The sequence below is a fragment of the Nilaparvata lugens genome, chromosome 8 (genome assembly GCF_014356525.2).
Source record: "Nilaparvata lugens isolate BPH chromosome 8, ASM1435652v1, whole genome shotgun sequence".
In the NCBI taxonomy this organism is placed as follows: Eukaryota; Metazoa; Arthropoda; class Insecta; order Hemiptera; family Delphacidae; genus Nilaparvata; species Nilaparvata lugens.
The window spans coordinates 36,861,096-36,876,377 of NC_052511.1; the positions used below are offsets into that span (position 1 = coordinate 36,861,096).

Genomic DNA, 15,282 nt, shown 5'->3' on the forward strand with positions numbered 1-15,282 from the left:
CACTGATTTGTCTTTGCAATTAGACATGACTCCATTAGCAACTATGTGAAGTATTGTGACTAAACGTGTCTAGTCTTGTCTATGGTGTATTATGACCAGCCTTAGACATGTCTTCATTAGCAACTTACTTACTTATTTTTCTTGTTCGTCACAATGATTAACTATGTGAAGTATTGTGACTAAACGTGTCTGATCATGTCTTGTCTTGTCTTGACCAACTGGTGTGCGCCTAGCCTTAGATCGCAGCATTGCTCTTATGGAGTACAGTGTTGCCAAATTTCACAGAAGCCTGAAAGCCTGAGAGCTAATATTGTGTGAGAAAAAGAGCGTAAAAAGTAGGTAGTTCTCGATATTTTATAGTTTCCACTGATAATTGAGTGGAATATTCCCGTTTTATTTGATGTTTATCCATTCGTGAGGAAACGACCATTGTTCAATATTATTGATGGTTTTCACTGATAATTGAGTAAAATATTTCTGTTTAAATTGGTGTTCATCCATTAAAATTTATGGATTGTTTAAAAATCATTGCTCTTATGGAGTACAGTACTGCCAGATATCCCTGGAGTCAGAAAGCCAGAGCTTTCAGAGCTATCACAGAGTGTGAAACAGAGAGCGTATAGTCCAGACAATGAATGCTCAAGAAAGGGTATTGAGGGAAATGTTTGGAAGACAATTTTTGACCCCGCAGTTCTGTTAAGGGTAGTAAGAAGGTAAACATATCAAAAGTCCCCACCCCTACCCCCTGTTCTAAGGGAGTAAGGGTGGTTCGAAGGTACAATTTTTTGGTTTCTCGTATACAACTCAAAAACTATGTATTTCACGGACATAACTGTTACTTTATAAAATTAAAGCTTACATAATTTCCCACAATATTCATTTTACAACTTTTTCTATATCTTTTCTAGTTTTCGAGATATCCGTTCTTGAAGGTGTGACATTTTTGAAAAAACTTATTTGCCTCAAATTGTTTTTCAATTTTCGCTCTTATAACTTTTTAAAAATCGATGGGAAAAATCCATGTTGAATATGAACTTACAGAAGATTAAGTTCTCTTCAATTTGATGTATAATTTCACACTTTTAAGAATTTCCCTACACCTTTTGTAGCAGCTTTAGTGTTGAGTGTGAAATCTTAATTTTTGCAACAATAGACCAATTGACAAAGGGATTTGGAGAGAATGTTTTAAACACAATTTTTGACTTTGCAGCTTTGTTGAGGCTAGTTAGGAGGAGAACATATCGAAAGTCCTTATTCCTAACTCATGTTGTAAGGGGATGAGGGTGGTTTAAAAGTTACATTTTTCAGCGTTTTACTCCCACGCTCATATCTTAAGAAGAAAGCGTTAAAAACGGCAACAGTGTGTTTCTATTCTCATAAGATATAACGTTGGCCATAAAGCTCCATGCTGCAAACTGAGGTTTGCACGGTCTATAGTAATTGCCAGTGATAATTAACTGAAATATTACTATTTCATTTTTGTTGTTTATTCATATCTTTCCATGTTTGCATAAATATTTTTAGACTGGAAATTGTGCGTGAAAGCCCAGTTGCACAAAAGCCGGTCATATTTTAATTGTGATTTAATGCCAAGATAATCAGAGAAGCCTTCTCAAAAAACCTTTCTCTGATTTGTTGTTGTGGCATGATTACAATTGAACACACTTTTGTGCAACCGGGCATCAACCTTTCAACCATTGGAACGTTTGTATAGAGTTTTACTATCAAACTAATTTTCTCTGAAGGAAATAAAACGCACAGATTTGTCAATTCTACACTTATTTATGATAAAAAGAAGCTTCTTACCGTCATAGAAAATAATAGTCAATTTGATGATGTAACCTATTTGACCACTAAACCATGGTCCTATATAATGAATAAAATAATGTAGAATTGCCAAAATTGGTGTTTTTTTTTAAATTTATTCATTCATTGATACAATATGTACATAATCAAAATGATAGAGAGAGAAACAATAAGGTAACCCTTTGCTATTCCTCTTTCAAATTTAGACAGGGCTACACATAGTCCGAAATAGGTTAAGGCTCAACTCACACTTACGCGACTCAGGTCGAGAAGAGACTCCACTCTAGTCGAGAGCTTGAGTGTTTCAAATGGTGACGTCGCGGAGACTAGAATCGACTGGTCTGAGTGTCACCATTTGAAAACACATACTCTCAACTAGAGTCGAGTCTCTTCTCGACCTGAGTCGCGTGAGTGTGAGTTGAGCCTTAATCTTGTAGTTCTTCACTTCACAGAATTTTCAGTCCTTAATTTCATTTCATTATGGAAATGAAATACACTATCAATAGTGACTCTTTCTAATTTTCCATGTTTTCTGTCATGTTAACTTATTTCAAGTTTGTTTACCAACCACACGCAGATGCGGTGTTAACATCTCCATGGATACTTTTTATGCATTCTTTTGGAAATAAATTTGATTTTTAATTATGCTATTAGATGATTTATTTTGTGCAGAATTCCGAACGATGTGAGAGGATTGGTGTACTGCCTGGGAGTGAAGCACGGTGGTGAGAGTGAATGGAACTATTTGTGGACTCGTTACCAGAAGTCAAACGTGGGCAACGAACAAACCCTGATCCTGTCAGCGCTGGGCTGCACCAGGGATGTGTGGCTGCTCAATAGGTGAGTGCATCCTAAGTGATTGAAATTGAACATCATAGAGGGTTATAATTTGATCCTAGATTATGAAGCCGTGTGATTGATTAATATAGGTCGCAACTATAGTGAGGTCCACGTTATAATGGCAGTAGATAAAGATAGAAGAATAGCGATGCCAATTCTCTGCATTAATTAATCATATTTCTAAACTGTCAAAAACATAATTGGCATCGTTGTGGACCTAGAAAAGGATAGTACCACCGACTACCGAAGTTGATCAAATACTGTCATTATAACGTGGACCTCACTAAGATAGGTCACGTTTTGAAGTCAGTTGTGATTGGTCAATATACAGAATGCGGCAGCGAAACTTCCTTCTTTTAAAAGTGAATGAAACTCTTAATATGAATCAGAAAGTTTGTTTTTATTTTTTGTAATGTAGACACATATATAAAGTTTTGTTTCAATTAGTTTTGAAAATCAAATCAGGAAGGTGTGACGTACCCCATTCTCCATACACTAAGTAAACCGATTTCTGACATTTGTCATGACTCCTGCCAGCATTAAAGGCGTTATGTTAGCAATTTCTTCCCTGATATTGGTCTTCAAATCTTGTAGGGTCCTTGGAAGGTTCACATAAACAAGGAATTTCAAAATCTTCCATAGAAAAAAATCACAAGGGTCCAAATCGAGAAATCGGGCTGGCTACTCCAAATCGCTCGTAATTGAGATGAGGCGTTTGATGATTCACCTCAATTGAAGTCACGTTCAGAAAGTTCCAACACAATTGCCATCTTGTATGGATGGAAATGAATAATTGCGCACAGAACGCTGTGGTGATCGTAACATTCAAACTCTCACTGCCTCAATGGGCCAAGTGACTTCAGTTCTTCGTCTTGTCGCACTTGCAGTTTGTCTAAATGTAGTGACCAACGTAACAATTGATTTCCGATCCGGGGCAATAGCCAAAGGGGCTAGATTAAAGTTATTTCGAAATGCGCGAGGGGTTGTGATCATAGAACATCCGCTCGAAAAAAAGTCTCAACGCTTCTCATTGTTCTAATGCATGTTGGCGACTGAACATGTCGGGAAGAAAATTTTATGGTCTGGCCTCTCTAACGAGACCAAATTTGCTCTAGACTAAATGGCGTTCACTTTAAAAAAGGAAGTTTTGCTGTCGCATCCGGTACTATAGTGAGATTCACGTTATGAAGTCAGTTGAAATGACTACAGTGTTGCCAATTCTCTGTTACCACTGCCTTCTTCAGTAGATATCTGATTAGATTTTATACAACTTATGTAATCTTAATTGCTGGTTTTAGTCATTAATGGTAAACTCTATTTCAAATAGATATTATTGTCAATTTTCCCATTATTTAATAATAAATCATCAATTTTCAATTGAGATGAAATAAATTGGTAGTTCATTACATTTCTTCATAGCCAAACAACGATTCGGCAGTTAGTGCGTACTTGGAAAAGGATAGAACAATCTGCTTTGTCTAATGACAGACAAGGATAGCAAACCAATGTTCATCAGCTGCTGACATTATAGCCTCTAGTCTAATCTAGAACATCAACTCCAATATTGAAATTCAACATTTTATTTTTTATTCTAAACAGATATTCATATATTTTTGTCTTTTTCTTTTAGGACTACTCTTAAATTTAAATAAAAATATAAATTTAAGTACCCTTTTAAAAATTACTTACTCACAACATGTTTCGGCTATATCATGCAATTATGAATTGATTGGAAAATAAATAAAATTACATGAAATAAAAATACTATTGCAAACTTCATAAGTTTTCTTTAGTAAGTTTGCAATAGTATTTATTTAACGTCATTTTATTTATTTTCCAATCACTTTATAATGGCATCATATAGCCGAAACATGTTGTGATTTATTTATTTAATCAATTTCACTACATAACATCATTGTCTGGGAATATTCCCATTTGATTGGTAACTTAAATTGGTCTTATATTATACTAGTAGTTATGTGAACAGTAGACCTCACGCAGTATTCTCATCCACAAGTACCTGATTGAAACTATAGACCTTATTAATTTATGGAAATACAGCAATAGACTGGCTTATCCACACATCTGTGTGATCAATTGTCAGCTGATTTATGATGAATTATTTTATAGTCTGATTTTACTCTAATTTTGGCGTATGAAGGAGGCTCCTTTTTCCTTTCATATTATCCTTGAAATGCGAAATTTCCAAAAACCTTGTATATACGTCGACGCGCAATTTAAAAAAGGAACATACCTGTCAAATTTCATGAAAATCTATTACGTTTATGCCGTAAATGCGCAACATATAAACATATAAACATTTAAACATTAAGAGAAATGCCAAACCGTCGACTTGAATCTTAGACCTCACTTTGCTCGGTCAATAATAATAATAATTGATATAATAAAGATTGAAAAATTAATAATAATAATTTTTGTGGATGTTGGACGACACATACAGAGGAGTTTATTCATAAATTCAGGAACATTACATATTATTTTCCATACATTTTCAATAATATAACAATATTCAAGGTTTTCAAAATGAAGCCTCACTATATAATATAATATATGTGTCGAGGTTATCATCAATTTCAATAAGGGTACTTACATTTCTATTTTTATTCATATTTTTTTCATCTTGTACAATATTGACATTACAAAAGAGAGATTATTCAACAGGTTTCAAGTCCAAAATCGCTTAAATCTCGAATTTGAACCTATTTTGCAAACTAAATTGTGTCAATTGTTTGATCAGGTACTTGGATATGTCGATCGACCCTATGTCAGCCATCAGGCGACAGGACAGCTCCTCTGTCTTCTCAGCGGTGGCCAGGAATGATGTGGGTACTACCTCGCCAAATCTTTCCTCTACAGCAATGTCAAGAAGATTCATGACTAGTAAGTTGACATTTTTTATCTTATTGTAAGTTTATGGTTCCAAAAATTTCTTAAGGCTGTGCAAAGGCTAAAAATAAACTTGCTACTGGTGATATTTTTCAAAGTTTTTCGATTTGTATATAATCAAACTATCAAAATGAAAAAGTTTACTCGGGAAATCCTTCTTTTTTTTTTGATCATTACTTTTTGAGAGAAGCTACTATTAGGGTTTACTAACACTTGATTATTCAATGTATAGGTACTCATTCATTTCATTTTTATATCATTTATTAGTATCTTCAAATGTTGAGATCATTGAAACGGTTTGAGATATCGATGTGCAGGCTTCGCTATTAATTTTCCTTTGAAATTCTGTATCGAAATCATGGTATATAATAATAATAATAATAATATCGTGTGACCTGGCTGGCTCATGTCTGGTATCAGAGTTTTCATGCCGCAACTGATCAATTTCAGGGCCTCTGACATGACTTAACGACTGCTTTTTAGGCAGCCGGGACCGACGATTTAACGTGTCCATCCGAAACACGGGAGTGGCCCGAGAAAAATATCTTTCCGGGCTGGGATTCGAGCCCGGGCCTCTGGATTACAAAGCCAGCATCTAATCCACTCGACTACGGCCACTCCAATTTCACTAGAAATCATGGTGTATCACATGACCACCTTCCCATTTGAAAAAATGGAACTGGATTCGAAATGAAGTTGTATCCACATGACGGATCCAAGATGGCGGACAAAAGTTTTAAAACGACAGAAAGTATTTTTTTTCAATTGGAATAGGATCTCCATGGAACCTACTACTTGAGAAATATATTTTTAGCTGTTTCCATAATAATTCTCACCATCTCTATATAATTTCAAGTTGCGGATCTCAGAGATCAATACAACAGTTCATGAGCGAGTTCTTCAACCCAGGGGGTATCTAGTGTATTAATTTCCAGTTTATGTTTAATTTGTACATTATAATCCCAATGACCATAAGCTTAGACAATATATTTCTACCACTAATATTTACTTTTGTCCACCAGCTACGGCCCAAAGACCACAAGACTTGGCAGATACGTTTCAACAGTCGCTGATCACATGATTCATGATGAGGAATTGACAGAGGTTGGTACATTTATTTATTTTCATTAATTTAGTCTCTTATTCAAACATAATATTTTATAGTATTCAGTTTAGTACGAAGATTTTCTTTCATAAGGCTAGCTTCACACACATTCGTTTTCTTTCGGCTCGGTTCGTTTTCGGTTCGTTGCCGAAAACAAATGAGACTTTCATACATATCAGATTTTAATTCGTAAGGTTTTTTCTTCTCAGACACAGCTGTGTTTGGATTTTCACAATATTCATGCTGGTTTTAAAATATAACATGGTGTTATCTGGTGTTGAAATAGAAAGATGTGATTTTTTAAACTACAAAATTTTCAAGTTAATTCAAAATTGTGAACTCTTGAATAGTTTCTTTTTGATTATGTTAATTTTGGACGTTCAGAGTGATTATTTTTTAAATTGAAAATTTGTTTCTTGTTTTGACACATGGTACATAACGTTCATCTCTTCTCTCCATTAATGAAATCATGTAATTTTCATGGAAAAATAAAATAATAAAATTCTCCCTGAGTTTTAATTTATCTTCATATTTTTTTAGCAAACTATTCATTGAGAAAAAAAATCCTCCAGTGAACTAACTGAAATGAATTGACCATATGATTCTGACATAGAAGATTTTGAAACATATAATCATGATATCAGGTTAAAATAAAAAATCCCGAGCATGTGTGAAAGACTTTGTTTTCTTTCCTGTTTCCTAGCAATGAATTCGAATAATATGATAAAACCTATTCGTGTCGAGTGGGCGTTCGGCGCCATGCGGTTGCTATTCGGAACCGAATTCGAACCGAATCACCGTTTCACAGTTATCAGAATTGGCCGAAAACGAACAGAAATCAAACCAAACCGGACCGAATGTGTGTGAAAGTAGCTCCTCGCTAGAAACGAATTTAAACCTGATGGAATTTATTAGTGTCAAGTGGGCGTTCGGTTCTATGCGGTTTCTATTCGGTACCAAATTCAAACCGGATTACGGTTTCACACTTATCGGAATCTGCCGAAAACGAAACGAACCGAATGTGTGCGGAAAGAAAACACTTAAGCTGCGTTTACACCAAAGTTATTAACAAAATGTTAATAACTTAATCCTTATAGATTCTATTAAATTAAACGGAACTTGACAAATAAATATGTTCATCATGTGTATGTTGAGTTATGTTTAATCTAATAGAATCTATGAGGATTAAGTTATTAACATTTTGTTGATAACTTTGGTGTAAACGCAGCTTAAGTGTTTTCTTTTCACAACCAACTTACAGTAAACTCACAGTACTAAAATTATAGTACTGTTGTAAATGTGCTTTTGTAATTGACACTTTATCCATTAAAAGTGTACATTGAACAAGATAAAAATAAAAATACAAACTCATCTTCCAACATCTCTTATAAAACTCTAACTAGGTAGTTATTGTAAACGTTCGTTGCTAAAACCGTCACCTTGGCAACCGTGATCACATGACTAGTATCCATGTAGGGTTTGCTAACATCACTACTGTATAGTACTTTAGTACTATTAGTATTACTACAGTAACTATATTACCCACAGTATGGCCATTGGAAATTTTTTTCCCCGCCGCCGCCGCCATGAAGATTCCAAATATTTGAATTTTACAATGGAGCTTATAGGCGATTATAAGTAAAATAGCTTGCCTTTACTTATTAATGCATATTTTTGTGATTATTAACTTCCATATAATTTCTTTAATGTTTTTTCTATATTCCCAATATAGTTTTGGAACTTGAAATAGTGATTCGTAGATAATAGCGAGTGAAAATGAAAGGTAGGTAACGTAACCTAAAAGCTGAATCTCCAAAAAACTTTTGAAATATGTCATGATATTGTAATAAATTTTGTTCCATTGACAAATAATAATAAAGTTCTCATATCTATTTGTAGAAATATGATGGAATTCTCATCACAATAGATTCCATAACATTCAAATATTTTGTTTTATTAGTTGACAGCCAATAAGTCTGACTAAAAATATTGTAAACACAATATTGGATATAAACTGTGAAAAAGCAAATTGTTCTAGCCATAGTTCTACTTAATGATTTGTAAGCAATTGAAAAAGAAAACACATAACCCATAACCATTATTATTCATATTTAGTGATATTTCAAATCTTAAGCTCATGGTAATGCAACTCTAAATCCATATTATATCAATAACTATTGACCAATTATTGAACATGTTATGGGTAGGGTACTCAGTACTGAAGAGAATCAATAATAGAAGTCAAGACGTACTACTTAATCACGGTTAAAAATTTCTTAAAATGTTATATTTAATTGAGCCGCAAAAAGTAATTTGAAATTGGATTATTTGTAGTTTTCCTTATCCAATAAATTGGATGAGGAAATACAATAAAATTGAAATTTATCTTTCTGCATATTTATCTAGATCACTGGTTCCCAATAAGTTGTCCGCGAAAGCTCTAGAAGTGGTCTGCGATGAGTCCGAAGGAAGGAAAATTAATGTTACAAGCTTTATTAGTGTTTAAAATTTTCTTTATTGCCTATATTAAAGTATAATCAATTTCCCTTCGAAAATGATATATCAAACTCATCGTGAGTTCAAAATATGTTTACAATCGGTGAAAGAAGTGATAAGTTCAAAATTTCTAATGCTATAAGATAGGACTTGAAAGTTTGTTTGGAATCTTAATGGCGGATTTGTACCATGTGACCGAGCTAACCAATCGAAGCGTGACAGTCAGTGGCCATACTGTGGGTAATATAGTTACTGTACTGTAGTATTACTAATAGTATACTTATATTATATTATACTTATACTTATACTAAGTATTACCTATATTACTATTATTATTACTATTATAGTACTTTAGTACTTATTATAGTACTTTAAATTAACTTAAATAAATAAATATATAGAATTACTTTTCTGGGATTCATATACAGTACAAGACTCACATTTTACACCAGGTGTAAGGCATTGTGAAAAAAACGTGATTTATTTTGGATAGCAGAAAATGAAACGCATGCAAGAGAACGACATGATTCAAAAAGAGGTGTATGTGATACCCCGTTAGAATGTAGATATTTATTTTTCATTAGCACACTGAGAGTGTGTTGTTTAAGCTGGATTCGCACACACCAGTGACAGTGAAAGTGACCGGTTCAGTGAAAATATTATATCAATAAGTTCAAATGGGACTATCCATACTTGCTCGGCCGTGCTGAGTGTGAATAGTCCAATCAGAGAACTTATTGAAATTATATTTTCACTGTGCCAGTCACAGGTGTGAGCGAATCCAGTTTGAAGAGGAGTTTATATTATAGTGAGGTCTACGTTATGTCAGTGGAAAAGATAGGACATCAGCGTTGCCGATTATTGCCACTTCCTTCTTTGAATGATAGCTGATACCGGTTTATCTGATGTAATATTAACTGTGCATTCTTGTTGAAAGTAATCAAATATACGGGTGATTCAAAAAGGAGTTTCCAACTTTAAAAATTCATATAAATATCATTAAACAAGGTACAGAGCTGGTTTTGGTGTTGTTTCAAAGCAAAATGCTCCAAGTTTTTACTCGCGCCGCACAAGCGCCTGGTCGCGCCGCACAAGCGCTAGCGGCTGTTACATCAAAGATGGCTGCCTTCACTGGACCCCCGAGCGTGCTAGCTGTGTGTTTTGGTTTGAAAATCGGCATATTGTACTGTTCACCGCTCATAACTTGGCTTCTGAGGTCTGAGGCGTAGGGGGAAATTAACGAGTGGTGCCATGTTGTTGACGACTCGGTAGTGTGACTACAAACCCTAAACAGCAGCTGACCGGAGTAAACGTTGAAATGTTGTGTTACTTTTCCATTAAGTTAGTAGCCGTTTTAAAATAATTATTGAAATAGTTATTGCGATTTATTAAATTAGTTTTAAAATAGTTATAGTGATTTTGTGGAATAGCCTCCGTAGAACTAGCATTTTTACAATGTCACAGACTGGGGAAACTTCTAATTGTCACGACATGGATGTACATTTTAATTTATTTTTACTAAAATATATGTTGGATGAACAATATTGCAAACCAATATAGAGTAACTTAACCATTATCCCCGTTATTTTGTCATAAAATCCACCCTTTTTAGTACATCTTATAATAAATCTAAGCGAAGTTATATTAAGAAAAAAAACAATGTTTTTTTTTTAGTTTCATCGAAAAAGTTGAATTCTGAGTTGAAAGTTGAACTTTAATCTTAAAGTCTAGATTCTATGTAACGACTAAAAACGTTGGAATGTAATTTTACTTATAAATCGCTGGTTAAATTACAAATTTGGTGGGATGGAAATCGCTCAATTACATTTGGCGAAGGCAAAAAGACCACAGCGTTTGTGTACTCGCTACCTGGCTTTCCAGTGCCATATGTCACGCCTAAAACTAGATCGACTGCATTCCTTCCAGAGGCCAAGTTACCTTGATATGTTACAAAAATGTTTGATACCACAGATCGATGAGTATGACCGAGAACGAAATGTCTTCTTTATGCAAGATGGCGCACCACCACACTATCTGACTGACGGGATTTTCTTAATGACCGCTTTCCAAATCAGTGGATTGGCCGTAATGTGCCAATTGCATGGCCCCCTTGTTCCCTAGACTAACACCGCTGGATTTTTTCTTGTGGGGTTTCATAGAAGATATGGTACCTCCTTTGTCAGCCACTCTACCTGAACTTAGAGCAAGGATTTGCGCTGCTGTTGAGCAAGTTACACCTGAAATGCTAGTGCGAGTCTGGGAAGAAATCGACTATCGATGGGATGTCTGCAGGATAACCAACGAAAGTCACATAGAACATCTTTAGTCCAAGGGTAAAAAACTTGAAGTGTTTTCCTTTAAAACAACACCAAAACCAGCTCAGTACCTTGTTTAATAAGATTTATAAAAATTTTTAAAGTTGTAAACTCCTTTTTAAATCACCTGGTGTTTTATACGTCAAGAAAATAATATTTTTCAATAATTTAACAATACATAATGATTGAGATAAAATATTTTGTTGATTGATTATATTTCTACATTGCTGAAAAACTATCTGATAACGTTGCGGAGCTAGAAAAGGATAGTGCTATCTGCTTTGTCAAATGATAGATAAGGATAGAAACACCTATGTTAATCAAATGCTGCCATTATAACGTGGACCCTACTATAGTAAAACTATAGTGAGGTCCACGTTATAATGGCAGAGGAGTCCACGTTATAATGGCAGTGGAGAAAAGATAACAGAACAACGTTGCCGATCCTCTGTCTTGTCAATGCCCTCTATAGACGGTAGCTGATACAGGTTTATTGTTGTAATATTAACTGTTAATTCTTGCTTAAAATAATCAATTATATTTTAATAAGGAAGAAATAAATTTTATCAATAGTTTCATAAAGAATTTTCATGATTAAGATGACATATTTTGTTAATGAATTATTAATTCTACATTGTTTAAAGACGATCTGGCAACAGAGCAAAGCGTGAAAGAGATAGCGTTATCCGCATTGTTGAATTATAGACAAGGATAGCAATACCATTGCTAATTAAAAACTGCCATTATAACGTGGACCTGACTATAGTATTATTACAAACCAATCTACCTATTATCAAAGTAGATTATTAAATCTACCTATTACCAAACCAATCTACCAATCTATCTATTTTAAACCTAAATAAATGACACTTTTGTATAGAAAAAAATTAGAAACTTTCCTCCTTTAGCTGTTCCAATGCGAGAGTTTATTAATTTTAGAATACTCATAATATCAGTCAGCTAGTGGAGCTTGCGTCAAGCAGTCACCCTTCCGACAGGAGTACCGAGAGCTCGTTACTTATCTAATCTACTTCCATCATAACTCATGCTAGTGTATTAGCAATAAGGGTCGGTTTCCGAGCTCGGGATTTGGCCAAGTTCTAGACTTTAAACAGCTGGAGTCAGAAAATTGACTTTCCGAAACGGGGCGTAGTCGCAGTTTTTATCATAATCCTTATTTTCTCATTTCTATAATTGGAAACGATTTTCCTTGACGAAAGAAACATTCCTAAATAATTCAAAATAGCTGAAACTTTACACTATTTTCTCCTCATTTTATTTTGTGTTTAATTTTCTGGTTTTTTGAAATTTAATTTCAAAATCGTTAGTCGTTTTACTGCGACTACGCCCCGTTTTGGATAGCCAATTTTCTGACTCCAGCTGTTTAAAGTCTAGAACTTGGCCAAATCCCGAGCTCGGAAACCGGCCCTAAATAATGCTAGTAATGACAAAACAATTTTAAAAGTGGACTTAGATTTCTAATTTTATTTATACTCATGCTAGTAGTATGTTTAATTAGTTTAATAGTAGTTATCAGATCTACTTAACCAATGGTGCACTATTCCTTATCCTGGTTGCATGTACGTCCATTAAATTCAATCGTGATTAAATGCCACGAGATCTTTAATCAGTGGTTAAATTTAATACACGTACGTGTAACCGGGTGGGTACTAAATCTACTTGAATTTCAATTGTTTGAAATTGATACAGTTTTGTTTATTCAGGTTAGCTTCTCAATTTGTTCTATTAGAAATAAATCTCATAGTACATAAAGTGAAAATGTAAACTTATTATTTGTTGGAAATGAAAATTCGGGAAAGAGTCAGTTTTGGGCTATATTTGCTATGACTGTTGTTCTTTCTCAATCATATTATTGTTTGATTATTGTGATTTGTGATTGTCGTCTATCAATGAGAGGAATAGTACTTGATTTCGATTTTTTTGCAGCTGAAAAAATTTGTGGAGCAACACAAGGATTACCTGAAATACTCACTTTTGGCGACCACGCAGAGTATTGAGTCTACAGTCGTCAATATCCGTTGGTTCGGAAACTACTATTCGAAAATACAGCGGCTGGTTACGCTCTAAAAGAGAGCACATGGAAATATTGGAAATAAATATCTGTGACTTCCCTATAAATGGTAAACTATCAGGCATTTTGCGTACAAAATTCAAGCCTTAATTTTGTGTACCAAGTTGTTCAACCAGGATTTGTTGTACACGCTTTTTTAAATCTTTTTATTTATCGTCAAATGTTGAGCGTTATTTCATTCTATGATATTTAATTCAATTTGAAGCTATAAAACAAGACTATCTGAAACTAGATTACGGTGAATTTCCACTTTCGATAAAATTTGAGCATTATTTCATTCTGATAGTTTGATTCCATTCTATGGTTATAAACCAGGATTTCATCAAAACAGATTCCTTATCATGTTAATCAACTAGAATTGTACAGAATTGAAAAAAAATCGTTTTTTAGTAAAGTTTCGAACAAAATTTGTGAATTATTTTATTTACAAGCTTCAAACCAGCATTATGTTGCACTTTATAGTACCAGTTTTAATTTAATGTCAACTTTTGAACAAAATTTGAGAATTATTTAATGTATTGTGCAAAGCTGTGAACCAGGAATATGATCTCTACATTCTTCGATCCAGGATTTGTTTTTCCATTAATAAATCTTAATTTATTATAAATTCTAGAACAGAATTTTAGCATTGTTTATTTTATAGTGCAGGCTTTTAATCAGGACTATGTTGTGCTCAATTTATTTCACCAGTTCACATCTAAACCATCCAACAAAATTTGAACTTTGCATTGTTGTACCTTGTTGTACCAAACAAATTTTCATATTTTCCACTTTTGAAAATCGAGACCTCGTAATTTTTTTAGAATGGAATTGATTAATTCATTCATTAAATTACAGCGGAAACTATTTTTACTCCATTTATAACTTTAATATTCAATCCTATTATCATTTTTGTTAGTAATATTTTTTATCTACCTTACTCACATTTAAAATTCAGGACAAATATTAATCCACCAATTCACCCTTGATCAAATTTTGTTAAACTAAGTTTTTATTCGATTGAAACTGTTTGTTGCTTACAAATATGGTATTTTAGTATTAGTTTTTTATGTTTTGAATATTGTTTTTTATAAAACCATTTTACCACATCACTAATGGAAATATATAATGTGTACTTAACTTATGTGTATTAAAAAATATTGATGAAAATAATAGTGGAATGTTTTGTGATCCCCATTGTAGTATCCAGTAATAACATAATTACTTCCTATTACTGAACTATTGTTGGGTGACATTCTAACCTAACAAGTGTTGTGCTATAATATCAAACGTTTCGCTACAATACAGGATGAGTTATTCACTGAAACATAAAATATTTTATCCCGAATATCGAGCAAATGTGGGAAATTTGCATTTTTGATGGAATCCATCATGGATTTTTGCAAAAATCGTCAAAGATAAAATGGCTCATACTCTCAGGAATGACAGTACTTGACGATAGGAACAATGTAATGTCATCACATTGGCGAAATTCACTCCCATCCTTCAGTTATAAGCGTTTGAAGATCAGTGAATTTTCTGATCTGAGGGTGGAGGTAAGATTTTATGTTTCAGTGGATAACTCACCCTGTATTGTAGAGAAATGTATCATATAATAGCACGACACTTGTTTGGTCAGCCTCTAAATCTGAGATACTTTTTTTCTGTTTCAAAGACGCACGTCCATGGTTTTTCTCGATTTTTTGTGAAAAATAAAAATTGCTAAAACTTCGTGAGCTTAT

General features: G+C 33.7%; 1 protein-coding gene across 1 annotated transcript in view; it reads left to right on the forward strand.

Moving 5' to 3' along the window:
* Positions 1-14,713, forward strand: part of LOC111064555 (aminopeptidase N) — a 49,322-nt gene extending 34,609 nt beyond the window's left edge. Inside the window, 5 exon segments of the mRNA XM_039435137.1 lie at positions 2,479-2,646; positions 5,405-5,493; positions 5,496-5,547; positions 6,576-6,657; positions 13,417-14,713. Coding sequence (XP_039291071.1) covers positions 2,479-2,646; positions 5,405-5,493; positions 5,496-5,547; positions 6,576-6,657; positions 13,417-13,557 — 532 coding nt within the window. The 3' untranslated portion in view covers positions 13,558-14,713.
* Positions 14,714-15,282: the final 569 nt, after the last annotated feature.